General features: G+C 38.5%; 1 protein-coding gene across 1 annotated transcript in view; it reads left to right on the forward strand.

Annotated features, from left to right (window-relative positions):
• LOC103778673 (cubilin-like) overlaps positions 1–11,944 on the forward strand; it is a gene marked incomplete at both ends in the record, with an annotated part of 24,531 nt that extends 12,587 nt beyond the window's left edge. Inside the window, 7 exons of the mRNA XM_008946271.1 lie at positions 525–731; positions 3,240–3,389; positions 4,226–4,347; positions 6,197–6,422; positions 8,436–8,623; positions 10,100–10,259; positions 11,795–11,944. Coding sequence (XP_008944519.1) covers positions 525–731; positions 3,240–3,389; positions 4,226–4,347; positions 6,197–6,422; positions 8,436–8,623; positions 10,100–10,259; positions 11,795–11,944 — 1,203 coding nt within the window. The remainder of the gene's footprint in view (positions 1–524; positions 732–3,239; positions 3,390–4,225; positions 4,348–6,196; positions 6,423–8,435; positions 8,624–10,099; positions 10,260–11,794) is intronic.
• Positions 11,945–14,619: the final 2,675 nt, after the last annotated feature.

Raw genomic sequence — 14,619 nt, forward strand, 5'->3', positions numbered from 1 at the left:
TACTTTTGCAAGCTCAGACTCCAGAGAGGAGGCAGCTGGCAGAGCCTTGCTACTAGAGCCTTGAATCTTTCAAAGCTGATTTTCCACCTCCCCCCAAGCATCCTCCTGTAGCATGAGCATACTTCTCTTGAAGGTATATTCCAGAAAAACCTCAAGTCTAGAATTAGATAATGGGTAGGGCTGAGAAATACTGAACTAGAGTTGCAGTGGGATATTATCAAAATGTTAATTAATGCTTGTTGTATTAATGGCACTGCTGAAATATCTTATTTGACACTCTGAATAACTGCTTCTTTGTTTTACACATGTATTTTTAAAGACTTGTCAATAAATTCTGGGACACTAGGCAAGAATTCTCTTGTACGCAGCAGTAAATTATAAAATAGGAAGAAGATGGAAAAAGTTCTGATGTAATCAGTACACATGCCGGCTGGCAGGCACGTATCAGAATGAATAGGGGCAAGATCTCTCTTCATACAAGAACTATTAATTTTTTAAAAAATATATATATTTTGTTTTTGCAGTTTGTGGTGGAACACTGATGGGGAATATAGGTGGGAACTTCTCTTCTCCTGGTTATGATGGTGTCAAAAATTACACAAGCAACTTGAACTGTGAATGGACCATTGAAAACCCCTCCCACTATAATTCATCCATATATATATCTTTTGAGAATTTCCACTTGGAACGTCACCAGGACTGCCAGTATGACTACCTAGAGTTACAAATAGGTTTGTATGTTCAGCAGACAAGATTCCAGTTGTGCAACTGTGCTTGTGCCAGATCTTGTTCATATATATTTGCAGAGAGTGATTGTCATGGGATCTGTGCATTTGAGAGGGTGTTCACACGCGTGCCTTTCATGTTGCCTTCTAGACAAGGAGTGGAATTTCACTGCCAGAGCAGTGGATGCATGGATTTGGTCACACTTTCTTTCAGGGGAGAAAATGGAAAACTGGATATATAGCTCTGGAGAGAAATTGTTTTGGTGGTTGCAACACACACCTGACTCTGTCTTTACAAAGGACAATGTAAATTTCACTTCGCCTCCCAAGATGCGAAAGATGTTAGTCAGGAAAAGCTGGAGTCATCAAAACAATTTCTCTGATCCACAGCCCATCCGTTCCCTGCTCCTGAAATATCTCCAGGGACAGCAGGAATGGAGTAAAGAATGCTTTAATGATTCATAGCCTCTGGGCTGCATACCCATTTCATACCCCATTTTCATACTCTATAAGATGATTCTCCAAAATCAAATCTATATTTCCTGTGAAACTGTCACCAAATACAGACTGAAGCATTTAAAAGGAAAACTACCACAGGATTAATGCACCAGTAGTATCTCTGCGTATTTGAGCATCTTTTAACTATCCATAAGAGCAAGCAACTAGAAATGTCATGTGAAGGTCACTCAGCTAATGCCAAGCATAGTATGAAAGCTCCAGCTGTCTCCTTCACTGTGAGGCTGTATCTGTCAGTTCTAGAGAGAGCAGGTCCTAATTTTCCAGGAAATTGTTTCTAACAGATGCGGGAGGAGATGGGGTTTGAAAGCCGGAATCTGTTACATGCTCATTTGTGTTCATTTGAACTAGAGCTCTTGGCTGTATAGCATTGGTTTGTCCTGTGTAGAGCCAAAGTATGCATGGCTGCATAGCCTCACAATTCCGCCCCAAGTATGCACTGGAGCTGGGAAATAACAGAAAGAGCATTCAGAGAAAGAAAGAATAAAATGTATTTAGTCTGTTACTCACCAGTTCCCACTACTTTCAGTTTATTGTGAACCTCAGGCCTCCAGGCAAAAGAGTCAAAGGAAAGAGGAAACAATATGTAGCCTTATTTTGCTCTGCACAGTTTTGTCATCTAAATAGTAATGTTCATTTTGGCCATACTAATGGCTCTTCAGCTTCACAATCAGTCTCATGTCAGAGGCAGAATGCTCTAAGTCAGCTGTGTATGCTGACAAGTGAACGCTGAGATGCAGATAGTGCAGAATATCACTAAACTCAGGCAGGTACTGTTTAAAACTCAACACAAGGAGATGTGAATCTGGGAAAAGGTCCAATTCAACAGTAAGTCACTTGAGGGACCATGAATGAAACTCAAATCTGCAAAATTCTTTTGAGTTACCCATAGAACAGACGTAATGGTATTCAATGAAAAGAAAAGGCAGAACTGACTTTTTGTATTCACTGAGAAATTTTTAATGTAAAAAGATAAACATTTCAAATTTCTTAGGGTAGGACCTTGTATTATGTCATTAAATTATCAGGTGTGATAGTATGTCCATGGTAGTACAGCTGAGCATATGGCTACAGTGAACTGTAATCCTAACTATTGGCTTTTGTGGAAGACTTATGATTTTTGTCTTTCAGACTGTTCCCTTAAGTCCAGCAGCCTGTTGTTATTAGAGAAGCAAACTTAGGAATGTCATTGCCTGGATGTCTTGAGGAACACTATCACACTGGCCATCCTTCTCCTGACAATGTATCATTAATAAGCAGAAACAGATACTTCTATCAGTGTGATGGATAAAAGCTCATACCAAACAATCAGCATCACAGAAGTGCAATGGCCTGTGTTCTTTTCTTTTATGTTTCAATAATTTGATTAAATGATTTTTTTTTTTTTTTTTTTTTTGTCATATAGCCAATATGTTGAGCTCCCTAGGGAAGAGATAGTTACTGTTAATATCACAGTGACAGCTTGTTCATGGATGAAGCACATACCTATGTGGTAGAAAGCCCAAAATCCCTGTTGACTTTAAGAAGGATGTCGCAAGCACACAGGCTCAATAGGCTTCCTTGGGCCATCTATGCCCTCTGTTCTGCCCCAAACATCTGCAGTTTTGGGGCACTTTCTGTTTTTTCAGGTCTGACGAGTCATACAAAATGAAAGTGTGCAGGATAGCAGGGAGAGGAGAGGAGAGGAGAGGAGAGGAGAGGAGAGGAGAGGAGAGGAGAGGAGAGGAGAAAAGAGGAGAGGAGAAGCCGAAGGTATTAAAAGGATCATTAATGCAGCTTTGGAGAGAGCTTGCTCATTTTTGAGGTTTAGATCCCAGCAATTAACTACATTACTCTACCTGTACTTATAACAACCAAACTGTTATTAAGTGTGACATGTACTTTTCTCTGTTTACTAGTCAAAACAAAATGAAATGCATGTTCACCCTGTGTATTCCTTTACATTACTGCAGCTTTTTTAGGATTCAAAAAGTGTATTTTTTTTCTTTCTTTACTCAGGAGATGCTGATGGAGAGCTAATAGCCAGACTTTGTGGTCAGGCTGCACCACCTGTGCCACTAGTCATAGCTGCCCCTCAGATCTGGGTACACTTTGTAACTGATGAAAATACAGAAGACAAAGGATTCTTGGCCCATTACACATTTGAAGGTAAATTGATTAGACTATTGTCCCTAATGACAGAGGCACTTGTAGGGACAGTTGCCATTCATTTGGTCATCCTGAGATAGCACTTTCAGAGGCCCTCAAAAGTTACATAGTGCCTGCCACTATTTATATCCATCTGAAGCAAACATATGCTAGCAATTAACTTTCAGATTTATTTTCTGCCTCACTGTTTCCATTCCCCAAACTGCATTTGAGTTTTTGCAATACACTGCAATGCTCAGAACAGCTGGTTGCCCTTGGGAATAAGGATGTAACAGGTAATTCTAGCCAAGTTTGACTGACCTCTAATTGGCCTCCAGAGTGCCAGCAAGGCTGTAATGCATACTGCTGCTTGAACCTTTGCACTGATTTTGAAATCCACTCAAAGACATATCAGCGCAAACTACACCACTTTGCCATTTACATGCCAGCGTAACTATTCTTGTCACAGCTGAATTTAGTCTTGGTGCGCATCTAGACACATCAGTAAATTTTTGACTTGGTTATGTTGGTCCAAGAATGGCACTGGCTTGCTTTGGAAGCTGAGATAAATAAATGGAAGACAACGTGGAAGAGGCAGCTGCAAAGTTTTGCAGAGATGTATTAAGTATCAGTAAATGCAAAGTTTCAAGGTCATTGCATCTGCTTAGTCACTATTCAGTGAGGAATATTTTAAAACTTGGATTTTCCCAGATAAATTATTCATCCTTACCTACATTGGTCCAACTTAAACTATATTAACTATATTTTAGTACTATTACAAGCTGAATAGTCTTAACACTCATTTGATTATAGTGTTCAGTCCATAAAATGTATTTAAATGTTACTTTTTTCTTCAGCCTGTGGTGGTATACAGTCAGGTGAAAGGGGAGTTATCTCAAGTCCTAACTACCCAGAGCCTTACAGCAATCTGAATCACTGCGCCTGGTTGTTGGAAGCCCCTGAAGGTGAAACCATCACTGTAAGTAACACAATGCCGTGATTGTCTGCACAGCTGGCAGTGTGAGAAGCATGCTCGGAGTCTTGAGGAACAGGCTTGAGACAATTTGGAAAATCAAAAATGTGGAGGAATAAAATATCTCCCCAACAGCTTTGTCTATGGAAGAGGGGGAAAGGAAGATAACCAAACTAGACTATGCTTTTTGAAAAGCAGAAGGAACCTAGTCTACCTTGACCTCAAAACATAGCACTGACTTCTGTGTTTAGGAAACTAAAATTACTCATGTTATTAGATGTGCATGGATGTTCTCACTACTGTGAGAATAAACACGAGGCTGAAGTTTTTGCATCTCTGCAGAAATGTTACAAGCCACTAGAAAGTTACTTTTAAGTCTTAATGGTTAATCTGGAAGATACTATGATTGCTGGTACAAATTACATCAATGAGATGATACTTTTATTTCCCAATGACTATCAACAACCTGCCCGAGGTGCTACTTTTTTGAGCCACACTGCTGAGAGACGAATTTAAGCATTTTTATGACCAAGCAGTGCTAAACTTCACTCCCTGAATTATTTGCCAGATCCTTTGGAGAACAGGTCCAATCAATGACATTTGAGGTCCAGGCCAGAAAAATATATAAAAAGAAATTTTGTAAAGAAATGTTGCAGATTTTCATATGTAATGTCTTTCACTAATTTCCCCATCATATTTTCCTTATTTACAGCTGCAAAGATATATCTTAGAAGTGCAAACCCATAGTCCTAATTATTCTGCTGCATGATATTCTGACCACTGCCTAGGTACTTACTTCAGGGAATACAGGATTATTTTAGCAGAACACAACATTTCTGTTTAATCTGCAGATTTTTTTTTAATGCAGAATTAATCTTAATCAGTTGGAAGCAAATTTCTATTTTGAAAGGACTGAGTAGTAGCCCCCTCAGTGAAGGCAGATTAACCTTTTCCAGTACAAGCTGCTCGTTTCTGTTGCTGGTAAAGTTCCAAACTTAAGCCATTTGAGCTAAATTTGTATTTCATCTTTGCCTTAGGCAGAGTTCTTTTGAAAATTAATATACACAAAAGTTACATGAAGAAATACTATGTATTTGCTACACTTTTCTACAGAGATCTTAATCCTGAACTGGAAAAAAGATTTATTGGAAGAAGGCCAGGCAGTCATTAGTGTACATCAGTATTTCAACATCAACAGCTCCAGGAGTCTATTGGATCAGCAGTCCCTGAACTGGAAAACCCACCTGTATGCATATTCCTCCAAGGACAAATGGCATCAAGTCTGGGAGAGAGACAGCATCAGAAGCTGCCTGCCCAACCCAGTCTATTTATATGATGCATCCAGGCCCACAGGAACCAACCATGCAACTGTTTCTCTCAGATTTAATGGAAACTAGTGTTATTTTTAGCAACTGTTAAGTGTCCTGATTCAAAATAATAGGAAGAAAAAATTTCAAGGCTTTATGCTTACATAACTCCTTCTGTTTGCATGTGAAACTTCAGATTTTATGCCCAGAGCCTTGAGAGCAGTGGCTCAGCATCTACATATGTCAAAGACCATTCTGAAGCACATACTTATGTTCAAACATATGGTTAAATCCCAATAATGGCAGTGTTGAACCTGCGTGTTCCTCTTCCATTTCTGTCTTCATGCTATAGTAACTGCTGTTACTTGGAGTGGCAAAACTCCAAGCAATACTTGCAGGAAAGCATCTAGGTGAAGTGAGGGTTGGATTTCTGAGCTTACCCAGATATCATTGTGCTAGGGTGGCTACAGGATCTGAATGGAATTGCTCTAACCCCTCTGCTGGTGTGACTGATGTTAGGTCCTGAGTGTCACTTCTGTGTGTTGCAGCTTACTTTTACAGCCTTCCACATTGAAAATCATTCACTTTGTGAGTGGGACTCTGTCACTATCCTGAACGGAGGCTCTCCTGGCTCTCCTCTCATAGGGAGGTACTGTGGAAACACATCCCCTGGGACTGTCCAGTCTGGGTCCAGCAAGCTATTCATCATCTTTAACTCTGATCACTCCATTCAAGGAGGTGGCTTTTATGCAACATGGACAGCAGAATCTCTAGGTAAGAGAAAAAATACTGGTGTTGTCAGCTCTAACGTAGCAGTACATCTTGCCTATATAGCACTTTTCAACCACAAAATTAAATAGGATTTATTCTCTTTAACTGAGTTTGCATTGAAGAGCAAAAGAAATACATGACAACATCTTCAGCATTCCTACGAGAAACCAACACTAAAAAAAGTGAAGTATTAAATGAGTGATGTCTGATCTCACACAATGAAATAAAATTTGGACTGATTTTGTACTTTTTAAGCCTCTCACTAGCAGTTTCTCAGTGTCTGTAAATTGATACCATGCCCATTATCCTCTCAGCAGTGGTATCTATTGTCAATGACTACAAGATTTTTCATTTCTTGAATAGAAATTGTTTCACAGTTTGATTTGGTTTGAACATTTAAAACTAGAAAGAGGTCAGTTTCAAAGCAGAGAGGCAGACAGAACATCTCAAAGAGCACATGTGACAGCAGCCTAAAAACATTCTGTTTCAGTGGAGATGTTGGTACTCTTCTGAAGGTGGTACCCATGCAGCATGGAATTGGTACATTTTAAAAATATACGTTCCCTCTGCTAAAATTATCATCTCTCTGGTTTAAAAAAAAAAGGTAGCTCACCACATGCACACTGTCCTTCAGGATGTTACTAAAGGTGAGCAAAGATACACTGGCTGGTGGCAGGGCAGGATTCGTTGTGGCTTCCTACCTCAGTAGAGAGCTGGCAATGTGTTCCCTGGTGTCACCTCCAGCTGTAAACCTTCTGGCTGATGCTGATTAGCTTTCCAGGAGTTAATGATCTAGCAGTATTCACACAGTCTGTTGATGGAGTGTTTTCTTAAACATGAGAGCAGTCTGTGCTTGCATGAATATACACTGTTACTTAAGCAGGTTTTTGACACTATTCCCCTTGTCACTGGCATTTCATGGGCAAGGAAGGCCACTCTTCAGTGATGCAGTAGACATTAGCATACATGTGCAGTGTGCACACTCAGTATTCTCTCTGTGAGAGGAGATTTCTTCTGTTATATACCTGGCTTCCTCACCTCAGCTTTCTTCTCATTTGTCCACTAATATCTGGTTCTGTATCTACAAGAAAAATTTGGCCTCATAATCTTCTAAACACAATTGCCATTTTTAATATATAAGAGTGAAATAAAATCTTCCTTTTAAAGGTAACAGACTTTTTTAATTAAGAGGGGAAAAGTAGAATGTTATAAAGCTTTTTTTGCTCTTTGTTCATCCTTTTACTACATTGTCTTTGAAATAATAATGGATTGATAGTACTGTACACATAACCCTAATAAATTTTTCTTGGTGTGGTATTTGCAAGTATGTTTCAAATTAACTAAACTTATTATGTATAAGAACATGAGCTGCCACAGAACCATGACCAGCTATTCCCCTTTAGAAATGAATCTGTTAACAATTTTTAAAGGCATGTTCTTCAGCCCTCTCCATAATCCCACTGAGATCCACAGGGCTGCCTGGGCTGGAGAAGTTGTCACCATTTTGTCCTGGGTAAATGGCTGTAGCTTGATTAGATTCACATGTGGAACTGCAATATTCTCCTCTTGCAGAGTAAGAAAAAAAAAAGGATTTGGCAGTAGATTGAGTCTTTTTCCTAGGGTGCTTTTCTGAATGGCTGTCAGTCACGATGTGCATACTGTAGGGTGTGGGAAGAAGCCCCTTGTTAATGCATTTCTGACCCTTTCTCTCTAAGTAATACTCACTTATAATTGTCAGGAGAATATAGATGGAAAGGGCAAAAGGGTATGAACTGGCAAGCAGAAGCTTGCAAAGAAGAGAAAGTGAAGTACTGAGATCTTCTCTAGACTGTAACTACCTCCCTGCTACAGGGATGGGAGAAGGAAAATGAACTAAAAAGAGGGGTAAATGAAGTTTGAATGGATGTCGGGTCTTTCCTCTCTCACTCTTGCAGCCACAGAAGCAAGCAGCCATTCAAAGGTGACACCAAAAGGAAATATTTGAGCATTTCTCCCCCCTGTTGTTATTTTTTCCAGGATGTGGTGGAATCATTCATTCAGATAATGGTATGATCAGGTCTCCTCATTGGCCTCAGAACTTCCCCATGAACACCAGATGCACATGGACCATCATTACACATGAAAGCAAACACCTGGAGATGAACTTCCACAGTAACTTCCAGATTCCAGATAGCAATGGAAGCTGCCAGAGCAGTTATGTGAAGGTAAAGTAATTGTAGGCATTAGATCAGCAGAGCAGTGCTTTAAGAAGTCATGATTCCAGAATCCAGTTTTGAAGTTATTATAGTTAGGATTGTTAAGGCACAAAATTCAGGAAATATAACCTGAAGTCTTTGTACCAATGCAGTCAGTTTTCTGTATGCCTTGGGAACTGGCTTGTATATATTTTTAACTTCTTCCAGTTCTTGAGATTCCACCTCCTGCAGGGTCCCAACACCCTACACACTGCCCCCAAAAAAGAAAAACATAAAAAAAATATATATGACTTCAGAACCAGGAAATAATGAGAAAATATAGTATAACGAAAAGATCTTTTGAGTTACTCCAGTGAGTAAAAAAGCAGGAATGTGACATTATAATTCTACAAAACATCTTTATAAGTGCATAAACTGTCCAAGTGGCACTAATCCTTCTTTTTTTTAATCACAAAGAAACAAAGATAGCATTCTTATCTTTCATAGGTTGTCAAGAGCCACTTGTTTTCAAAGCAATAGAATGGAGTGGACATGCTTTGAATTTTTCAGTGTCATTTCTTTTCTCAGGCATTTTGTGCTCATTTTCTCCACAGCAGTACAACTCCCACTTGAAATAAAGGGCAAACATAATTTGACAACATGTAGGAGGGCTCGAGCCTATGTTTCATTTTATATGTGTGTTGAAATTCAGTACTTAAACCGCGAGCCTCAAGTACATGTTTAAGTAGTTACCCGAAGAGAGTTTCACTTAAATACCTACCCAAACTTACATGCGCTTCTTGGATGCATGGTTTGATTGAAATTAAAGTGGTTCTTGGTACAATTGAAGTATTTTTTTAAAATCTTGTAATTTTATTTGTTATATTTTTCTGAATTATTTTGTTAACTGTCTACATTATTTTATACTTTTCATTGAACAAGTGAATAAAACATAACAAAAAAAGGAATAATATTTTATTGGCAAGACTATATATTAAGGAGACAGATCTTCCAGTTTGATGTGTCTGTATTACCCTATCATGACAGCTTTGGGGGTTATTTGACTTATGAATAATATAAGGATTGCATTTAATAACATATCATAGATATTCATATTCATAGGATATATGGAAATAAGTTAGCAGAGACAAAATGGAGGTAGGTAATAATGTGCATAAAATGTTATTCTCTGGTTCACTGGACCTGATCTATGCTTACTCTGCTACCTGCAGGGGTTTGAGCAAATGGCATCCAGATGCCCTTCAGAGGACCCTGACAACCGAAGTTATTCACTGTGGTTCCCTCCTTGGAGAAATCTTTGTGTTTCCACTCACTGCAGAGTGAGTGGGGAGGGATTAGCTCCGATTTAGATCTCTGAAATTCAGTGGGAGACGAATCCTACCCTAAAACTATGGAAAGAGCAATTGCATATGCAATTCCTGGTGGGTTCTCACAAACTACATGGTCTTTGAAGGCTCTAAACAATTTCCAATCTGTGCTTGTCAGGTGTGGAGAGGAAATGATGAAGAAGAAGAAGCAGCTTTGTTAACCAGAGGATGTGGAAGTTTGGCTCCTTATCCTGTTGTTGCTCCAAACAATGTGATAACTACAGTATTCCAGTCTCAGGATGCTCCTGGGACAGGTTTCTCTGCATCTTTCATAAGCAGTAAGTAATATTAAAGACAGATGGCTGCTCTATTAGTCCATTTTGGATTAGTTTGATCTGTGTGTGCCAGTTCTGACCTCAATCCAACAAGGAGTTGAAGCCTCTGCCCAGCTTTTGAAACCAAGTGTTTCCTTATTGAACATAGTGGAGCTACTGCATGCTCCAGTGTTGGATTTGCTCTAAGTCCTCTATTCAGCTATAACTTTGTAGTTGTTCTTAGCCATCTTTGCCTTTTCAATGTGTGGAAAAGAAATGAATAGGCTTTAAATTTTAAGAATTTTTTTCTCTGTAGTTAAACTGGCTGGAAGCTAAAACTATAGTCTTATTAAAAAGGGAAAAGGATCTGCTCCTACTTTAAAATATTTATCTCTGTTCTTCTTTTCAAGGCACATGCTGAAACTGGTCATTTCTTCTGTGTATGGTGTAGCCCATGCTCTTCACATAAATTTATTTCAGGAAAAGAAATTACTCCTCACTGCCTGCTCTAGCCTTTGCTTTGCTTTTTTGTATTTGCATTTCATGTAGCTCAGGTGGCATTTCTTGGGTGAGCCTCTCCATCTCTTTAACCATGGTATGTGCTTTGTGATGGTCAAACCCACCAGAAGAGTAGAAGGTGGTGCTTAATTGCCATCATTTCTTCAGGGTTTTTTGTAGGAAACTGCTTTCCCTTCACTGGTTTGAAATTAAAACAATGAGAAATCAAATGCTTAGAAGGAGACACTATTGAACCTGTGTATTAATTAACTATTGAATACAAAGAATTCTGAACTGAAACTGCTTTTGTTTTTATAATGTTTGCACTAATGTTGTCAGTAACAACTAACAACCTCTTTAGTGGAGACAATCACAAGCTTCGTATGCTTGTTCCTAATCTTACACCAGCATTTTACTGTGCACTGCACTTTTTTAAGCCTGTAGTTTAAAGAGAAAACCCAAGGCCATGCAAGTCATTAGGGTCAGAAGGAGCTCCATGAAAATGAACAGTTGTATGTGCTTGAGAAGCTCTGGGTGGCACAGCTTTCCTGTCTCTGCATATAGCAAATTACCCCAAAGACTCCCCAACAGCAAACTGTATCCTTCTGGCTGTTAGGCATGAAGTGAGGAAGGTACCACTTGGGCTAGCATGAGCATTTTCAAATGAGGCTAAACTGCTGATGTGCCCAAATAACCTCCCGTCCAATTCAGTTACATTTGTATGCACTAAGGGATTTGGAAATGTGCAGGCTCCAAACCCATAAGTATAGCACTGCTGTGTCCTTCTGGTCAATGGGCTGAGGGGCTATGGCCTGGTCTTATTCAAGACACTCCAAGATACTTCGTGAAGCTACAGGCAGGAAAGCCCTGTGTTTCCCAAAACCACTGCTGTGTCTGTGTTTAAGACCTACTTTTGCTATCATGATATATACTACTCTCCCTGGTTTGAAAACCAGCCTCTTAAGGAGTGATGAGGTCCTTGCGTTCATTATTGGTTTTCTTACTGCAAAAGCAGAGTGATGTTATCACTTGGCTCATAACTGTCTTATTTCTGTTTGCAGGATGTGGAGTAAACTTCACCAGGCCTGCAGGTCGTGTCGTCTCTCCTAACTACCCGAGCCAGTATGATAACAACCTGAACTGCAGCTACATCATAGATCAGGGACCACAGTCAGTGGTCATCCTGGAGTTTGAGACTTTCCACTTGGAAGGTAACTAGTTCTTCTTAATTTCACTGTGCACTGTGAAACACACTTGAAAACATACAGGTCTTCTATCATGGAAAATGGTTGGTGGTTTAATTTGCTGGTCCATTCTGAAAATCATTTCTAGACAAACTTTGACAGAGATAGTTTCCAGGGTTTAGTTTTGTGTCAGTAAAGGCTTCCAGAAGAGAGAAAACAGATCTCACCTGTTGAATATCATGCAGCAATGGAGTTGGGAATTTGCTAAGCGGTTAGAATATCAGTGACTGTGGCCTATTTGAGTCTTAATTCCTGCCTTTTTTCTTTTTTTTTGCCATTGAGCTTTATAATCTTTTTTATCTTAGGCCAGCTGTTTTCCATTTCAGTGCTTCTTTTTCCTTAACTGGTAAAATGCATACAAATATACTCAGGTATTTTACATGGATGTACAAACGTGTAAAGGTGAAACTAGGTGAAAGGCCACAGTAACTGAAAACACATAAAAGTTGTTACCCTGTATATATGCATGAACAAAAGTCCCTCTTGAGATTTTCAAACTTGGCAGCATTTAGCCAAGAAATAACAGCTATAGTATCCTGATCTCATTAGTGTGAAGAGTAAAACTTTCCCAACTTCAATAGGATCAAAATTTTATGGGTGGAGATGATATCATAGAGGAATAAGTATGTCCAAACCACTTGGGTGACATCATATGTTTTAAGGCTATATTAAACTGATTCCCTTGCAGTCACCTAGACAAAGAGATTTTTGAGTCATTTGTTACTAAGCTGGGGTGTGTAATTTAAACTTTTCTTCAGACCAAGTAATAAAGTTAGAAAATGGACTTATTTTATTTTCTTTTTAAGTTTTCAAACTGTTTTGAAGTCAAAACTATTCTGGTCCAAGCTTAATTTAGGTCTGAGACAAAGATTTGAATATAATTTTATATGAAATATTTTTTTTCACACCCTAATACAAACTGCTATTTTAAGAATTATTATTTTTAAATGAAATGTAGACCACAGAAATTACATACTTTCTTCATGTAGAAGTCATTATTATTCAGCAGAAACACTAAACATCAGGCTGAATTAGATTATACCAATTTTGACACCTCTATGAGGACATTACTGATCTATATTCTGTCTGTGCATTCAGTTAATTTATAAATGGATGCACGTTTTTATTATCATGAAGGTTAAAGCAAAGAGGTAAGTGCTACAGACATAGTAATTAACACAGATCTGTAAAATCTAAAAATATTCTGCTTCTTTCAGGGCGATTTGCTTCTTTATTGTTATAGACTTCCTTAGGCTACACAAATAATAAATCCTTAACTTTCATGAAAGAAAAGAACTGTGGATTTGAGCTAAAGGGCTCAAATAGAAGAGGAAGTATGATGCCTTCCAGTAGCTGATAATCAATATTTTTCACAAAATCTTAAAATACAATCCGGTAGCAAAGAGAATTTGACTGGATTTAAATTGGAAAGAAGATTGAAAACGCCATCCTGCAAAATATCATGCAGAAGTGAAAACTTACTCAGCAGTCCCACTGAATATGTTTAGCGTATGAGTCTAAGGATTTCCAGCACAAACTCCTTTAGTCCTTTTGCAAAGGCAGGACAGTGTTTGGTAGCATCTGTTAAAAATATTTCTAGCTATTCCATATGCAATGAAGCATTGCACCTGCTTAGATTGTTGCTGAGTGTGGCCTTTACAATTTTAATCATATTATTACAGATGTTCTGCATCGTTTTTTTAAAGTTTAGCTACATGTCCAGTGAACATAATTTACTTCCTATTTGACCTCTCAAAAGACATCCTTTTTTTTTTTTTTCTTATGTTGTTTATTAATGAAATGAAGTTTCTAAAATAATGCCTGTAAGTCATGCATCTCGCTGAGTTTAACTGGTTGAGAGATCTTTCCCAGAAAATTGGAAGGTACAAGGCAATTTGTTATAGTACAGTGACACGTTGGTACAAAATTGAATGACTTCATGGGTTAGTCACAGATCTCTGCTGTAGAGCAGTTATGTTTTCTATTACAATGAGATGCCTGCTCTGATTATAAAGAATGACTCCAAGTGAGGCATTTTGTATCAATCACTCCAGTAGTGATACAGTGTCAGCACCTGTTAACAAATGAATGTGACATGCATGTACTTAACATCAACTATGTATTAAGCACTAAATATAGCAAATAAAAGAGCAAGAGAGAACTGGAGGAAATTGCATTTGTTGATTCTGTGATAAAAATTTAATCTAAATTGTCTGCTTCACAGTAGGCAAAAAAATTGTTTCTATCTGACTTTGAGACCCTGAAAACAGACATCTGATTTAGATTATCATCTGGATTTATCTCCTCCTATAGTTAAGTGAAAAAGTGCTTTAAATTCAAACCCAAATGTGTCATACAAGTGGAATGAATTGCATTCTGAGAGCCTCCCTGTCTCTTTACCCACTGACTATTACAGTAGCTTACACAAGATACTTAAGATTTAGGCGGCAAGACACAGGCAAGATCAACACTGTGAATGGACTTTGGTTTAGTCAGTGGTTTCCTTGCAGCCTGAAGAACATCTCTTCTTGTGCCAAACTGAGTATGGTTACAGAACCTCTCTTTGTTGCCTGTTTACTTAAGTTGTGTAGGTTGCCACTTGTTCCTTATAGTGCCACCTGCATTGTTGTGTTTGGTTATTT

Source organism: Merops nubicus, unplaced genomic scaffold, assembly GCF_000691845.1.
Source record: "Merops nubicus isolate BGI_N331 unplaced genomic scaffold, ASM69184v1 scaffold49988, whole genome shotgun sequence".
Lineage (NCBI taxonomy): Eukaryota > Metazoa > Chordata > Aves > Coraciiformes > Meropidae > Merops > Merops nubicus.